General features: G+C 40.4%; 2 protein-coding genes across 6 annotated transcripts in view; one reads left to right on the top strand and one right to left on the bottom strand.

Moving 5' to 3' along the window:
- Positions 1 to 694: 694 nt before the first annotated feature.
- Positions 695 to 4,372, top strand: itgb1bp1 (integrin beta 1 binding protein 1). The gene is made up of 7 exons (XM_027172640.2): positions 695 to 861; positions 1,755 to 1,912; positions 2,001 to 2,079; positions 2,166 to 2,296; positions 2,494 to 2,586; positions 3,273 to 3,422; positions 3,714 to 4,372. The coding sequence occupies exons 2-7, from the start codon at positions 1,841 to 1,843 to the stop codon at positions 3,783 to 3,785; spliced, it is 597 nt and encodes a 198-aa protein (XP_027028441.1). The 5' UTR covers positions 695 to 861; positions 1,755 to 1,840; the 3' UTR covers positions 3,786 to 4,372.
- A 1,251-nt stretch (positions 4,373 to 5,623) lies between these two features.
- asap2a (ArfGAP with SH3 domain, ankyrin repeat and PH domain 2a) overlaps positions 5,624 to 16,352 on the bottom strand; it is a 73,941-nt gene continuing 63,212 nt past the window's right edge. For 2 of the 5 annotated variants that reach the window (XM_027172525.2, XM_027172526.2), the window contains 9 exons: positions 16,066 to 16,133; positions 15,862 to 15,969; positions 15,111 to 15,327; positions 12,231 to 12,377; positions 11,947 to 12,073; positions 10,120 to 10,196; positions 9,859 to 9,938; positions 9,610 to 9,729; positions 5,624 to 7,664 (listed from right to left, as the gene is read on the bottom strand). In XM_027172525.2, coding sequence (XP_027028326.1) covers positions 7,590 to 7,664; positions 9,610 to 9,729; positions 9,859 to 9,938; positions 10,120 to 10,196; positions 11,947 to 12,073; positions 12,231 to 12,377; positions 15,111 to 15,327; positions 15,862 to 15,969; positions 16,066 to 16,133 — 1,019 coding nt within the window. In that variant the 3' untranslated portion in view covers positions 5,624 to 7,589. The remainder of the gene's footprint in view (positions 7,665 to 9,609; positions 9,730 to 9,858; positions 9,939 to 10,119; positions 10,197 to 11,946; positions 12,074 to 12,230; positions 12,378 to 15,110; positions 15,328 to 15,861; positions 15,970 to 16,065; positions 16,134 to 16,352) is intronic. The other 3 variants (XM_047821499.1, XM_047821500.1, XM_027172527.2) reach the window with 3 other exon arrangements.

Raw genomic sequence — 16,352 nt, 5'->3', positions numbered from 1 at the left:
TTTACAGGTTTTATTTATGGTTCACACAGTTATTCCTCCTTTGTGCTGTATTTACATGCACTGTGTTGCCGTTTCCTTAAGTATTAGGTTTATTTACCTGTTTTGTTGCTTTTTTTTACACTGAACCTGTTTGAGCATCCTCCTCCCGCTCCCCATCATCATCATCATCATCATCATCATCAGCCCTTTGTTAAAGGTGGGATATCCGTTGTTTGAAAGCCAATGTTGACATATGAAATCACCAAAACAAACCCAGACAAGTATTATGCAGAACCTTCTGGGGCAGCTGGCCAAGGGTATATTTTTATCAATAAATGAACTCAATTAGTAATACTGTGGTAATACAAATGTGTGTATGTAGTACTGTGTGTTGTACTGTGTGTTCCGTTTCACACAGAAGACATTCAGTTCTCTCCAGCGCTGGAAAGCTGATCCTATATTAACACGTGTCCTGCTTCTTGCCTTATCATAAGTCTTTCTTCGCTTTCTTTCTTTGTTTTTATCCTCCATGTCAATGTTAAAACCGCTTTTTGCTAATCTGCTCTCTCCGCATATATTGACAAGACACGCCCCTTTCTACTCATTGGCTACATGTTAGTTTTCTTTTGTTTTGTTTGGCGGCCCAACCCAGTCTTCTGAAGCGTTTCTCAAACAACGGAGACCCCGCCTTTAATGCGCTCGTGCTACAGTGTTTTGTTTACGCGCTGCGGCCCCTTTAAGAGCAGCCGGGTGGAGACTCAGAGGAAGTTGAAGCGTCAACACCAAACTCGCCAAAACAGAAGAACCGGAGACGCCGCCGCCTTCATGGTCTTCGCCCCGGTTCGCTTTTACACAGCGGCACGTTACAGGTCCGGAGCAAAGGTGAGACCCGCGGCGCCCTGAAAGAAAGTCCGCTTTAACGGAAAATACTGAAAGTTGGTGGTCGGGTGTGTGTGTGTGTGTGTGTGGGTGGGGCGAGGGGGTTCTCCTAGCAACGAGCTTCCGTTACTTCCGCCGCGATCTCATTAATGAGAGGCACAATGGGAGATTTTAACGCTCGCGATCGCTGTGTAATCACACGAGAGCGCGCGAGGACCTCCACGCGCTAAGGGCCATAGCCGGTTAGAGGCCGGACAGAGGCGCGTGAGGGTGTGGGCGCGTGAGCCTCGATAAGCACGTGCCGTTGTTGAGATTACGATTTGTAGCGCAAATATCCCGGTGTGGGTGGTTGTTGGGGTGGGGGTGGATGTGCATGGACTGGCTTTCAGTTCTGCACATGAACAGTAAACATTTGTGCACTTTTTATGCACGCCATAAACATGACTTTTTGCATTTTACATTACAGATTATTCAGATATAATGAGAACTTTATTTAACCCACTAAACAAAATCATCTGTAGTGACTTTATCCTGGTCAGGATCACAGGTCAGGGATCTATCCTGGGAACATTAGGACTGAGGAGAGAATACACACTTGATGGGAATCTAGTACTTTGCAGGGCATCACACACTCACTCACTCACTCACTCACTCACATACACACTCACTCACTCACACACACACATACTCATATATATACACACACACACACACACACGTATGTGTATGTATGTGTAAAATTGTATGTGTAAAACTAAAGGGCTTTTAACCAAAATCTTATTAATTGTCCTCAGGTTTTTCTTCAGTCTGTAGTTCTTATTCTTCTGTTTATGTACAAAGGCAGACTGATTAATGATCTGTCCACCTCACAGCTTTGTTCTTTGCTCCTTTTTAAGCATTGCCTGGATTGTGTTTAGAGGACTGGTGTCAGGAGGCCTGCAGTGCTGGCGTCATAGTGAAGAATGTTGTGTCGTGGTGAAGAATGTTCCGCAAGGTTAAGAAGCGCCACAGCAGCAGCAGCTCCCAAAGCAGTGAGATCAGCACCAAGAGCAAGGTGAGTGGAGCTGCAGTCTGAACCAGCACCATCTCAGCTGCGGGCCGACTCCAGTCATGACCTTAACGCATGTTCTCTTCTTATCTAGTCTGTAGACTCCAGTCTGGGAGGCCTGTCCAGGTCCAGCACAGTCGCCAGCCTTGATACAGACTCCACCAAGAGCTCAGGTTAGCCGTCATGCATTTAATCTAAACAGTGCAACATTCTTATATACGTAGGATATAATAATTAACAAAATCTACACAACCTACAGGCAACAGTGCGTCTGAGACATGTGCTGAGTTCAAGGTTAAATATTTGGGAGCTGTTGAGAAGCTGGACTTTGGGATGAGCAAAACCCTCCAGGAGCCATTAGACCTGATCAGCTATATCGATGCAGCTCAAGTAAGGCTTCATGTTAAATGGAAGCATTGTTGAAAATATACACGGCTCTAGAAAATCATCCTCCTCTTGACTCTTTATTATTATTATTATTATTATTATTATTATTAAGCTGGCAGGTTACCAGTTTTCACATCTTCACCATCGTCTCATTCGTTGACACTGTTTAATTTTTGGAAACATCTGTATTCTCTCCAAAGCAAGACGGAAAGCTTCCCTTCGTGCCTAGAGAAGAGGAGATGATACTGGGAGTGTCCAAGTACGGAGTCAAAGTGGCGTCTTTGGACCAGTGTGTAAGTCTCTGCATGACGCCATGAACATCTTCAGATTTCAGATTAAACATCATTTAGAGAGTCCACACACACAGTGAGTATAGAATAACACATTATGGGGATGACATTATCAAAGATCTGATTGCTTGTTGCTTATTTTTCCTCTAACAGCACATCCCGATACGCTTTATTCCACTTATACTATCGCAATTTGACAACAATAGCAATGCTTATTACATAAAGAATATAGCTCAATGCTAATAACGATATAGAACAATTCTGTAAAATATAGAAAAATGTATGTATATGTTTGACTTAAAAATGCCTTTTCAGTATAAGGTCCTATGTACTGCTTTTATATCTTTTAGATAAATATCCAGAAGAGTTAACATATCTGTTTTTAGTTACATTTAATGTGAGAAAGTTATAGCTCATTGTTTCCTCTTTCTTGACGTTAAAAACACAAAAAAAACACAGCTTTTGATTTTACAGGGAAACGCACAGTAAGAAAACTCACTGACTGTTACCAAGGACATCTCCAATCAATGTATCATTAGTCTGTCCACCATATCATTAGAGCCGTGCTGTTATATGATATAACTGTCTGATGCCAGAGTTCACCAGTATAATATTCATTATTTTTTTTACAGCAAATTCTATTTCATTTATTTCTAAAACACACATGCTGCTGTTTACCCTTTTATTAGGATGTGTTACACCGCCACCCGCTCTACCTGATAGTGCGCATGCTGTGTTATGATGACGGTCTTGGAGCTGGGAGAAACCTCCTGGCCCTCAGCACCACCGATGCCAAGCAGCAGGAGTGCAGCATCTGGGTCTACCAGTGCAGCAATGCGGTAAACTGAATCACTGAATAACCTGCATACTTCATATTTAGGTGTTTTCCTGTTTGAGTCAGGAACTTATATCTGGTTAAACTTCTTATTGTATGGTTAAATTTCCATTGAGCACTTTGACAGTCTCTGTATTTACATATACATTTCAGAATGTATATTTCTTGAACTGTAAAAAAAAATGCTGATTTTTACTCCTAAGGAATAATTTTTTTTAATTGTAATGCCATATACCTTTTTTTATGATGTGCTAAAGTCACAGAACTATCTAACACTCGATTCTGTCCACTGCAGGAACAAGCTCAAGCCATCTGTAAAGTGCTCTCCGCTTCTTTCGACTGTGTTCTGGCTTCAGACAAATCCTGAGGCACGTCTTACCGGGCGAAGCCACACCTCTAACATAAACCATGCATGAAGGCATGATCCCTGGATAATGCTCAGGGTGTCAGTAGAAATCTCCTCCTCTTGTAGCGGTTATGTTCAGGATTACGATACAGTAAATCCGCTCAGTGATCAGTATATATGAGCGGCCTCTGCAGGCAGCAGTGTTTACATCAATCATGCACATTTTATCTTCTACTTCTGATATTACAGACCCTATCACCCAAAGGCCTTCCAAGCAAATCGTTAGCCTAATTTAATTTTATTTAATGTAAATATACACTGAGCTCAGCATACGGTTTCTCCAGAAACTGAGCATCACACGGGATTAATGCTATCAGCGGTACAGTGAGTACAGAGAAGTACAAGGACTTATTCATCAAACATGCTGTAAATTCCAGCTATGTGTAGCCCAAAGGGAGGAGGGTTGAGGGGTCTGATGTTCAGTGCTGTGTATAACAGACCACCCTCTCTTTTCCTCATAAATCCTCATCCAGATGGTACTGGATCAGTTCATGTGGTATTATAACATCACAGAAAAACGGTACAATAAACTTTTTAATTGATTTTCATTTATTGGGTTTGTTTGTCCTTGTCTTTGTCCTTGATAAAAGCATCACATGGTCAGTCTCACCGGTGGAGGTGGATTTTTTTAAAGCTGCAAATGTCAAATATGACGCCTGAGGCACAGGTTCCCCGTGACCCGAGACGTTCGGATAAGCGGTAGAAAATGAATGAATGAATGTCAAATATTAAAGCTTAACTATGTAAAATAAAGGAAAAATCCAATGTGTTCTTTTAAGAAACAGGATAGAATAAACAAGTTTCTAAGTTCTAATATTAAAAGCATTTGTTCAGCTTTTCAACAAGGAAATTGTAGCATTTTATTCCAAACTATTAAAAATTTTGATGAGATTTCTTCCAGTTCAGGCTACTATATAAATAGACATCTGATTTTAGAGCCGTGTTGCCATGGTAACAGTGCACAACAATGAAAATATGCCTACTGAAAATTTCAGCAAGCTACAAAGAAAGTACGGTTTTAGCCACTGAATCCACACTTCTGTGATTATGCGTGACTGTGAGGTTGTGGGACAGATTTTATTTGTCATTACAAAAATTAGACACACATTCTAATGATTCTAATGAACTCGATTACAGCTACATCTTTCAAACATAAGTGATGTGAAGCTGGAAGTTCTACAGGAAGTTCTACAAGACTTCAAATTATCCTGACAGGTTTTTATTCTTGCTAATTTGCTCTAAATTTTAATTCTTGCTAAGTTATCCTCTGGAGTTGTGTCCACTTTCCTTTTTGCTGTAACGTTCAATCCAACTGAAGTAAAACCAGAGTACTGCTAGCCAGCAGGTGACAATCTGATCCTCAGAGAAGACACCCGACACCTTCATCGCCAGGGTTTACTGTTGCAGAGCTCATCATATAGGTGCAAAGTGCTTATATCGATGACAGCTCCATTAAAAAAGCTTGCAGCTTTAAGTGGCACACAATATAAGGAAACTACCGCTGAATTACAAAACTTTATTTTCAAGGACAGTGAACCAAACATGCTAAAAGTAGATTTTTTTTTAAAGGGCAGTTTGCTCAATGGGTTACTAATCAGAAGGTTGGGGTTCAAGTCCCAGCACCACCAAGCCTCCACCGTCGAGTCCTTAACTCTCTCTGTGTCAGGGGCTCTGTATCATTTCCCACCCTGGGCTCTGACCACAGCTTCCTAATCTGGGGTATGTGAAGAAAAGAATTTCATATGCTGTAATGTATGTGACAAATAAAGACGACTTCTTTATAGCAGGACTAGAATAAGTAAAATTTAGAAATGATGATGGATTTATTATCATGTAGTAATGACACACACGAATGTGTTCCTCATGTTATACTCTTGATACATTAATATCTAACAGTGCACCAAGTGTCGTCTTCTGTACTCCACTAGATGGCGATCTTGTTATGTTCTTCAACATGGGGTCAAGGAACAAGCTGGTCAGTGTGATTGTTTGCGGATAAATCAGAAAGTAGAACCTGCGAAAATTCTCAAATTCAGGCTTTTTAAAAAAAAAACAAAACAAAAAAAAAAACAACAACAAACATTACATTTAAGCAAAAAAAAAAAAAAGCCCCCAAAACAATACATTCTAACAAGGCACAAGCTTGATTTAACTTCCAGTTTTGCCATTTATTTGTACAATATTAGTCAACAGAATGACAGTAAATGAGTGAAACGTTCGTCCTTGCTTCATTTTGAAATGTCCGGATGTCTAGAGTTTGATACATGACATCGTTGCTCGGTTCAGTTTTACGTTTACTATTAAATATACACATATAAACTCTTCAGTTATTTACAGTGCCACATAAGACAAAGTCGTATTCATTTCCAGTGAGTTGAGAGGCAGAGGAAGATTCTGAAAGTTAATTAAAAGTCTCTTCTCATTGCTAAAGTTACAGGTCACTGTGTTTCAAGCTCAACAGGGACTATGTAGAGTTTAATTAAAATGTCATAGAACATTCTATAGAGTTGCTCTGCAACCAAATGAAAACTTCATCACATAAAATGTATTGCTGTACAATATTACACGTGCAACCTCCACTTCAGGAACAAAAGGTAAGGAATGGGGGGTACATTAGCGGGAGGTTAGGGGTCTGGAGATGCACGGTTACTGAGGAATGCTTTTCTCCATTAAAGGGTACATTAGGAGGGTTGGTCCTACCATATCCAAAAACCTAGGCAGACGTTAATTACCCAACTCTAAAAAGTATTAAAATCTCAACGAGACCTACAGGACATAAATATGAGCATTGGTCATATTAACATAAAGCTAGTATAAACTCAGTATGACACTATTGTTATAGTGAGTGAATTGAAACAATGCGATTGTGAAAACATGACAAAGCTGAAGAAAAAAGGACGACAGCAGCAGGTCGGGGACAGCAAACTGCTCAGGTCCTCAGAAGACACACTTCATTTGAACCAGATGTTTGGATTGTTGTGTGATCTGTGCTGGTTGTCACAATCTTCCTGATCTTTTATGATGCAGCAGTATTTGCTTCTTTCTTTCAGTTTAATATCTCTCTCACACACACACACGGGTTATTATTATTCTGGTTGTCTGTTATATTCCAAAATGCATGCTGTGGATGTCTTTTTCACAGATATGTAGTGTAGCGAAGTGCAGGAGCGCTCCCAGGTTTGAGCAGTGAAGGATCTATTTATAAGTTTTGATGTGGGGCAGCAAGCGTGGAAACGGGGACAGTGAAGGATCCCAAGGGAAGGTAACAGCAAACTTCGCTTTCTGCTCCAATGCAGTGCTTTAAAAAAAAAAAAACACCTTCTGTCCAGTTCCTTTAACCGTCCTCCCAAATCATCTCCGTCTAAATCTGCATGGATGCGAATAGTTCAGTGTTGAGATCCATAAAGCTTTTCCTTTTTTTTTTCCTTTTAAAGAACTACATAAAAGTGCATTCACTGTGTCAATGCAACTGACTACATTTCTTTTTTTTTGGTCAACAAAGTGAGCTGAAACACTCAAACTATTGACCGTATTTCAAACATAAAGGTGAGGTGTTAAAACATTCAGGAAGAAAAAGCCTCCAGTGCATGAGTCGAGCAATGCTCGCTGGTGCAAGCTAATTGGAAAGAGTCAGTACAGGCACAAGCTTCATGATGGAGGTGAAGCGGATGAGGAGAATTATTAATAGAGCTTAAGTATGTGGAGATAGAAACATGCTAGGGGATGATCAGATCAGCCTGGGTCAGCGTCGGAAATCTTTGACTGTCAGTCTCCCATGAAGTGTACGAATGTGACAGGGAAGGCACCTCTCCTCATCGGTTCACCTTCTATATGTCCCAGCTGGAAGAAAGATAACAAGAAATTGGTTAATATTTATTCATTAATGCTCAACAGCAGCGCAGTGCATAAAATCCGGCAGACGCAGATTAAGAGTTTTAGCTAATGTAAACAAAAAAAAAAACAAACTGATTTCTCAAGATTTGACACCGATTAGAGCCGAAAACAAATAAACACCTCCAGTTAGCAGCACCTTTGTTGAGAGGAAACACTTTGTTGTTGAGAGAGATGTGATCAGAGGAGAACGGATAGATCGCTTCGAGCTGACAGGAAGTCTACAGTAACTCAACTAACCACACGTTACAACTGCGGTTAGCAGAATAGCATCTGCGAATACACAGAATGTCAAACCTAGCTGTAGCGGAGATCCTGTGAGCCAAGAACAGAAAACTGAGCCTACACCAAACACTTCACCAAAACACAACAGATGAAGATTGGATAAAGAATAGGTTAGTAAATCACACCCAAGGTCAGAGTCTTATACGCTGCTACCGCATGATTGGCCGATTAGATAATGAGCAAGTGCCACTAAGCGGATCTTCAGGTAAATATAAATTTTCCCCCAAACCTAATTTGCAGTGCCAATAATGATGCACTCAATATAGAAACACTCCAGATTAATTGTGGGAAAAAGGGAAAAGGGTCTATTTCTGTGAGAAAAAAACGTATGCAATGGAATTCTTAGTGGAAACAATTTAACATGCAGGAGCGTTTGTTGTTCATTACAAACCTTGAAATGTAATTCAACAGTAAGAGGTTTTAAATATTTGCAAAACAAATTCACATGAGGGGGGGGCACGGTGGCTTAGTGGTTAGCATGTTCGCCTCACACCTCCAGGGTTGGGGGTTCGATTCCTGCCTCCACCTTGTGTGTGTGGAGTTTGCATGTTCTCCCCGTGCCTCGGGGGTTTCCTCCAGGTACTTTTTCCCCCGGTCCAAAGACATGCATGGTAGGTTGATTGGCATCTCTGGAAAACTGTCCGTAGTGTGTGATTGCGTGAGTGAATGAGTGTGTGTGTGTGCCCTGTGATGGGTTGGCACTCTGTCCAGGGTGTATCCTGCCTCGATGCCCGATGACGCCTGAGATAGGCACAGGCTCCCCGTGACCCGAGATTTCGGATAAGTGGTAGAAAATGAATGAATGAACGAATGAAATTCGCATGAAAAAATAGATAACACCATAATAAGCATAATCCAAATTTAACACAACCTTATAGTTCTGATGGCACTGAATCCATAACATGTCATTTTTAGACTAGATTAGAAATAGGCACAACTTCCCTTAGTGTAATGCTTTAACACAGTACAGGGTTTATACACAGCCAGATGTAGTCAAGAGCTTTGTGACATTTCCAATGGAAACAAATGACCTCTTGTTCACTTCCTGTACTAAACATGTGCACAGCTCGACTGCTGATAAACAAAAACATGAGCGCAGCATGGTCATGTATTCCTCAAAGTCATTGAGGCACATCTGTACACAACTGTAATGTTGCGAGATGATTATGATGATGATGATGATGATGGTGTGCCGTTGTTGAGACTCTATGAAGTTTCGAAAGATTAATTGCAGGCAGTGGAACAAAGATATAAAGAAAGGCAAACAGCAGCTGGTCTGCATTCCCAAAACCAGAAGGAAAGAATGAGGTCATCACATGTGTCCAGGCCACCATGGCAACTGGAAGTTGATAAAGCCTCTCTCTCACCCTTATTCTCACACGCTCTGTTCCAAATCCTGACCTCCTTCATTCTTCCTACTTCCTTATAAAGGCTAGCGCACACACACACACACACACACACACACACACACACACACACACACACACACACACACACACACACACACACACACACACACACACACACACACACACACACACACACACACACACACACACACACACACACACACACACACACACACACACACACACACTGAGAGACTCACCCACCACTCCTGATCCTCTTCTCCGTCTACAACAATCACCTCGCCCTCAGTGAACGTCAGCTCATCAGGGTTATCAGCCACACAGTTATAGATGGCCTTCACCCTTTTCGGCCTCTGCTTCTGATACACACACACACAACATGCAGAACAAACATCTGTAATCTGTTCCGAGTTGCACACATGGAAACATCTGTTTACAGTTTAATCACATCAGGTTCAGGTATTTCCTCCTGATATGATGGAACTTACCGGGTATGTTTTCCTGGGTATGTGGCCTGGAGCCAGCGACTGACCGCTCGTTCTCTGAGGGCATCCAGGAACTTCCTTTGCTGCTCATCACAAGACAGGAAATGACATTTGCAGTGAAAACAAAACAACAGCCAACATGGTAAAACTTCAAGCAACTTGATTCTTGAGGCATCCGCACGCTTTATTCAAACTGTACACAGAGTACAAACTGTACACAGAGTACAAAGAGAACACAGAGTTTTCTACCAATCATCAACTCACGGATTAAGCCGTTTCTTTGACATCTACCTGGTCTCTCTGTGGTGTCCGGGGGACCCTTGCTGTAGCTTTTGTCTGAGCTGAATACAAAATGAATAAAACAGGACTTTACTTCAGGGATCATTTACACATCTATACATTACTGTTTATAGTTATAGCCATCTGTATATTATGTTCATAGTACACACGCATCTGTAAGTTAAATATACTCCGATATTACCATTTTATTTAATTTATTTAACTCATCTAAACACTGTATATCCTGCACTCGCTGCTATTGCACTCTGGTTAGACCTAAACTGCATTTCGTTGCCTTGTACTTGTACATGTGTAATGACAATAAAGTTGAATCTAATCTAATCTAATTTGGACTACTGAATTTTCTACATTTCACACACAAGCAGGTAAGCGCCCACACACACACACACTCCTTGCTGGACAGATGAACATCATTCTTCCAAAAGTTATTCCCTCAACTGACGATGTTGAAGAGTGCTCACTCCAAAATCTTCCACAGGTTGATATTTCCTAACTGTGGAGCTCACAGAATCTAATTTACATCATTTCCATCCTCAACAAACCGTTTAGCGAGGCCTCGTGAACTGTGGATGTGGGCGCTCTCATCCTGAAAGAGACCGCTCCCATCAGGATCGAACTGTTTTATTACAGGATAATGATGTTCAGTCTAAGTAACTTTGTATCAGTGACATTTACCATTAAACACTACAAGCACAACTGAATCATGGCAACCAAAAAAAAAACATTTCTGTACCATTAATCTGTCACCCATCTGTATAGTGTTGATATATTCTGCATTATCACCATGATCACTGTAGTCATTATCGTGCAGCACTAACTCAGTCTCTCTGCATCTACGTGCTTGGAAACAGTCCTTGAACTGGAATTAATGACCTGAACAAAGCCGCAGTTCCCTGTAGGCCTTTTCCACCATTTTTGCATTATATATATGTGCAAAGTGACCCTTGTGTTCGCCAAGGAGATGTTAGCTGTGAGCTACAAAGACATTTCCTGTAAAAAGAGACTCAACGTCTAACTTTGATTCTGGTTTTATCTCATTCTGTCATTAAGAGCACTGAGAGTTGTTCTAATGCTGGTCGAATACACAGAGCTTGCAAATATTTACTCGGTCATATGTGTTTGTTATGCGTGTTTAATCACATACTGTATCTACAAATACATACATGTAAGTGATGTAGTCAAAATGCAGAATAGGAATTTTGATCTTATTTGCATTTCTGACTAAGCTTGATCGTTGTGTGAATGGAAATACAACATGTAAAAAATCCTTATAATCAACGTATCTGAAAGATTCAGAGTACATGATCTCTCAAATCCAGGGCTGTACAATAGTGGCAGTCGCTTTGCCAAGTCTCTAGCGAAAAAAATTTTTTCTGACACTAAAGATCAGTCATTATATAAATATATTTCCTTCAGTAATAAGCATTTAGCATCAGGATAACGGAAGTAAGAAGCTAATTGTAAAACGGCATGACAGGGGCTTTAGTGCGGGATCAGCTTTGAACAATTGAGAGGGAAACATTATAAAAATAAAATCTTCAGTGGTAGACTTCATAAAGACTCAAAAGATAGTATTTATCATAAAGATAGTATTTTTTCTCAAAATGTTGTTTTAATATAATGACTTTTTGTTTGGTCTGAAACTGATAAAAGCCATAATAAAAAAAAACCCAAAAAAAACTGTGGACCACTGTGGAAGCCTTTTTTTTAAACACAGGTGTGTGTGTGTGTGTGTGTGTGTGTGTGTGTGTGTGTGTGTGTGTGTGTGTGTGTGTGTGTTACAATTCGGACCTTGGAGCGGTTCCTCTGCTAATGCTCTGGCCCTGAGGCACCTGTCCAGTTTTGCTCTGCATGGTCATGGTCTCCATCACACCAGCTGGTTTAGACAGAGGAGGAGGAGGAGCGGCCGGCGCAATGACTGCAGAGAGCACAATATTAGTGGTGCAATGTAACATCAGCATGTAGCAAGGACACACTTCATGATTTTTGTGTTTTTTTTTTATGCAGAATTACAAAAACGACACTTGTGTATCTTGTGTATCAGTCACATGCAGCTCCATGGAGCACAAACTCACAGGAGGATGAAGTGACTCGCATGGGTGGAACAGGCGGATGCATATTAGGGGGATCTGAGGATGATCTCTGCCTGCCTGAGAGATCTATGGAGCCAGGCTTCCATGCTGGAGAACTTTGGAGAACTCCGCTGTGACCAGTCAGCTGCCCTATCGAGATCAGAGGGACAACGAGAGAGACGTTAGACAATCGGACTGAGATGGAAAGTTTAGCCAGCTTCCCCACCCACCCCTGAAGAGGAGGCTGCTTTTGCTTCTGGAGAGGAAGACAAAGTTGCGGGCCGTTTCTGTTTCCGAGAGGTGGCTCGGCTCCAGGACTTAATTACATTAGAGTCCGGGAGAACACGGCACTGTGCCACAATGTGAACCGAGTCATGTCAAAGACAGGGAAGAGACTCAATTCTGCACCCAACAAAAGACAAACCTATGTAAAGTCTAGCTTGGTGAATTATATTATGTACACATACATAGTTTATCATGCTGCAACAGCCCGGAAATATACAGTAAATAACCTACAGACAATGGATATAAAATCTATACACTATAAAATGGAAAGTTTTTGTGGTGTAAAAAAAAAAATGAAAGCAAGATAAATCACTGGAACATTCACTTTTTGTTGTAATTTTATCTTGATGGTGAAAAAACAAGCAAAAAAAATTTGGGGGGAAAAAATAGTATTTAAATCATTTAAAGTAAAGAAGAAAAAGTTACAGTAATCTGGTTGCATAAGTCAGCACACCCTTTTTACAACTGGGGGTGTGGCTGTGTTCAAAAGGAAGCAATCAAATAATTATTGTACAGCTGAAAACAATAAAATCAGTTTTGTTAACCCCAAATAAAGATCAGCTGGTTCTGTAGGATTTACTTCACATCTTCTTGGTTTTATTTGACTGCTGAAGCCATGGTCCAAAAAGAGCTCACACAACCTGCATGATATCTCACTTGGTGTAAGATTATTGATCAGGAGAGGAGTATAAAAGACTTTAGATGTATCATTCAGATTACTGTAAAAGCCATAAACAACAAACAGAGAAAATGGAGCAGCGCAGTGACATCAACAAGAACAGGACGTCACTCCAAAACGTATAAAACGACAAGACAAACACTTAACAATGAGGCTGAAAAGAGACCTACAACAACATTAAAGGTGCTGCAGAAAGATCATTACTGATTACTCTCTGTGTGTGACAACAATCTTCCATATTTGCCTTGACAGTTTGTTAGATCTAGAATATGTTTAAGGAAGAATTAGAAAATATAGAAAAGTCAATATATATACACTGACAGACTCGTACAGCAAATACACTTAGTAGTGTAATAAACCGTATCAGTTTTAAAGGTGTAAAAACTGAATACAACTGGGTTACTTTTTCCCTGAAAAAGTTTCTGATTGTTTTTCCAATTCATTTTTTTATATGTTGTACTTTCACACTGGAAGTGAAAAAGTCCTGACATGATTTATTTTATTTCACTCTTTTTATTTTACAAACCTGCCATTAAAACAGAGGGACATAGTATTACAAAAAACATCTCCAGGGTTGAATTTGGGAAAAAAAAGTCTGTGCACTGGGATAGGAGGCAAAACCTGATCCTGGATTCTGGTCTTACCTAAAAGGGAGTTATTAATATGCCTGGTCTTGATAATGTGAGACGCTGCTATAAAGGATGTTGGGTACTTATAGCTTGTGCTGAGTCATTCATCTTTGTCTGCTGTCTGATATGCGGTCAGGGCTTTTAGCCTTTTAACCACATTTTATTAGAACTTTACATCAAGTACAATAGCCTTAATGATGGATATATTTTCATGCAAATTATGCAGAGATGATCTGATGTTTTGCGTTCTGAGTTTACTGTTGCATGCTGGGGCAGCAGACTGAAAGTCAGACATCTTCCACCCGCTCCATGATGTCCTGGATACAGGAGTACGTTCAGTCACAGGCTCATTCACCCGAGGTGCTTCACAGAGCGACACAGGAAATCCTTCCTACCTGTCCATCAGACTTTATAATTCCTCTGTACAACATATCTCACTCTTTACTGTATACTTATTTAAAAGCTAGTTTTATATATAGTTTTTCTATACAGTATATTATCTAAGTGTATTGAAGTCTTTATTTTTGTATTCTTATTTTGGTGACTTGGAGCTGCGGTAACGAACCCAATTTCCTCCTGGGGTTTAATAAAGTATTCTGATTGATTCTGATATACACTAATGTACACCACGTTTTTTGAACGTTTCTCGTCTAACACTTGGGATCAGTAATGTAGAGGAAACGGATCATTGTCCTGAGTAAATACATTACCAAGCATAATCGTTTTTTTATCTTGTTTGAATGTGATCAATTTGTCTACTTTTAGGACAGGAAAAAATCTGTTATGCAAATACGTTTCCGTTGCCGACCACCGCGTATGTGGTCCTCAACATTAACCGCTTCTTTAAAATAGCTTGATGTATGACCTGTGACATGAAACTGTCTTCCACAACGTTACCTCAGTATCAAATTTTCATCATTTGGCAGATGCTCTTTTTATACACCTGAGCAATTGATGGTTACAAGCTTCTGATTGGTAGCCCAACACCTTCAAGTCAAGAAGCTTTTATTGTCATTTCAACCATATATAGCTGCTGCAATACACAGTGAAATGAGACAACGTTTCTCCAGGACCCTGTTACTACATAGAAGACAGAGCTATAAGGACTTAGTAAGTAAGTCCTAACCACATAAAGTGTAACTGTGAAAGCTGGTGCCTTAACCACTAGCCCCCCATTCACCCTACACAGCTGTGTCTGTTTCAGTTAATGAACGAGTTTCACAACCTGCAGATGAACTTGATTCAACATTAATTGCTCTAACAGTTGAGTAGAAGTTCAGTAGAAGGTACCGATATTTCTGGGAGGCAGTGGGGGTGCTGAGGTGGATAAGACCCCACTGGAGGGACTGGTGTTGACAACGGTGCCATACGTCTCATTGTTGACCAGATTTGGGACATAGCAGCGCTGTTGTTTGTCTTTGGACCCACTGGCAGCACTGGGCTGCATCACTGAGCTGCCAGGCGTGTAGCAACTGACCGGCCTCTCCTCTCGCCGCAGGGGACTGGACTGGACACAGGAAGGTCAAAGGTCACAAAGGTATTCATGGTATTATTAGCACACACACTTTAGTAGTTTTATAGTTACAGATGGAAAGCTGTCAAAAAAAAAAAAAAAACACACAACACATGGATTGGACAAGGAACGCACTGAATATAAATCCCTGGTCCTCTTGTTATAACAGTTTGATTTCATTTTAATTCTAAGCTTATTAGACTAGTAAAGCTGTATCATACAACATTGCTCATTTCCTTATGTAACCTCAAACTGGTAAAAAAGAAGAAGAAAAATAAACAAATAAATGTCAATTCAATCTATCTTCTATTTTAACAAAAGTTTGTATTTCTATGTTTAAATTTATTCATTTCCCTCTTTTTTTTTTTAAATTGACATTTTAGCAGCTAGTTTTAACACAGTGTCACTGGTTTGATTTTCTACGAGTAAAAGTTTTCAGGGGAAAAACTCTAGGAAACGATCGTACTGGTACACGGAATATTTACATTACTCTTGGAATGAATACTGAGGGAGGAATACTGGGGTTACCTTCTCATCCAAATCTTCATCACTCTCGTCCAGGTCTTCGTGCTGAAGCCGCCACTCATATTCAACATGCACGTGTGCGTTAAACTTACCAGCGAGTGCCTGGTTGAGCTGCACAGAACACAGACAGATAGTGTAAAGCTCTGTAATGTCCAGCTGAGAAGATGCTACATTAAGCCAGTGTTAAACACAGTGAACGTCACTCACCAGCTCTTCACACTGCAGATGTTTGAGTCGCTTAGCAATGTCCAGTGGTGTTTCACCTGCCTCGTTAGCTGCACGTGTTAATTTTTAGCTTTTAGAGTTTTATACTCAGACATATTAACAGCACTAACAAATCTACATTGGCAGGCTGAAGTATAATGAAAGATTTACACAATTCTCTCTCTGCAGGTCAAAAACTTGGCAAGGAAAACAAATTCAGTAAAAGAATGTTGAAGCTTTTTTTATCCCCCCACACACACACACAGACACACACACACAGACACACACAC

This window comes from Tachysurus fulvidraco, chromosome 12, assembly GCF_022655615.1.
Source record: "Tachysurus fulvidraco isolate hzauxx_2018 chromosome 12, HZAU_PFXX_2.0, whole genome shotgun sequence".
NCBI classification, from domain to species: domain Eukaryota; kingdom Metazoa; phylum Chordata; class Actinopteri; order Siluriformes; family Bagridae; genus Tachysurus; species Tachysurus fulvidraco.
Note: the sequence above shows the minus strand (reverse complement) of the source record. Positions and strands in the feature narration are given on the sequence as shown.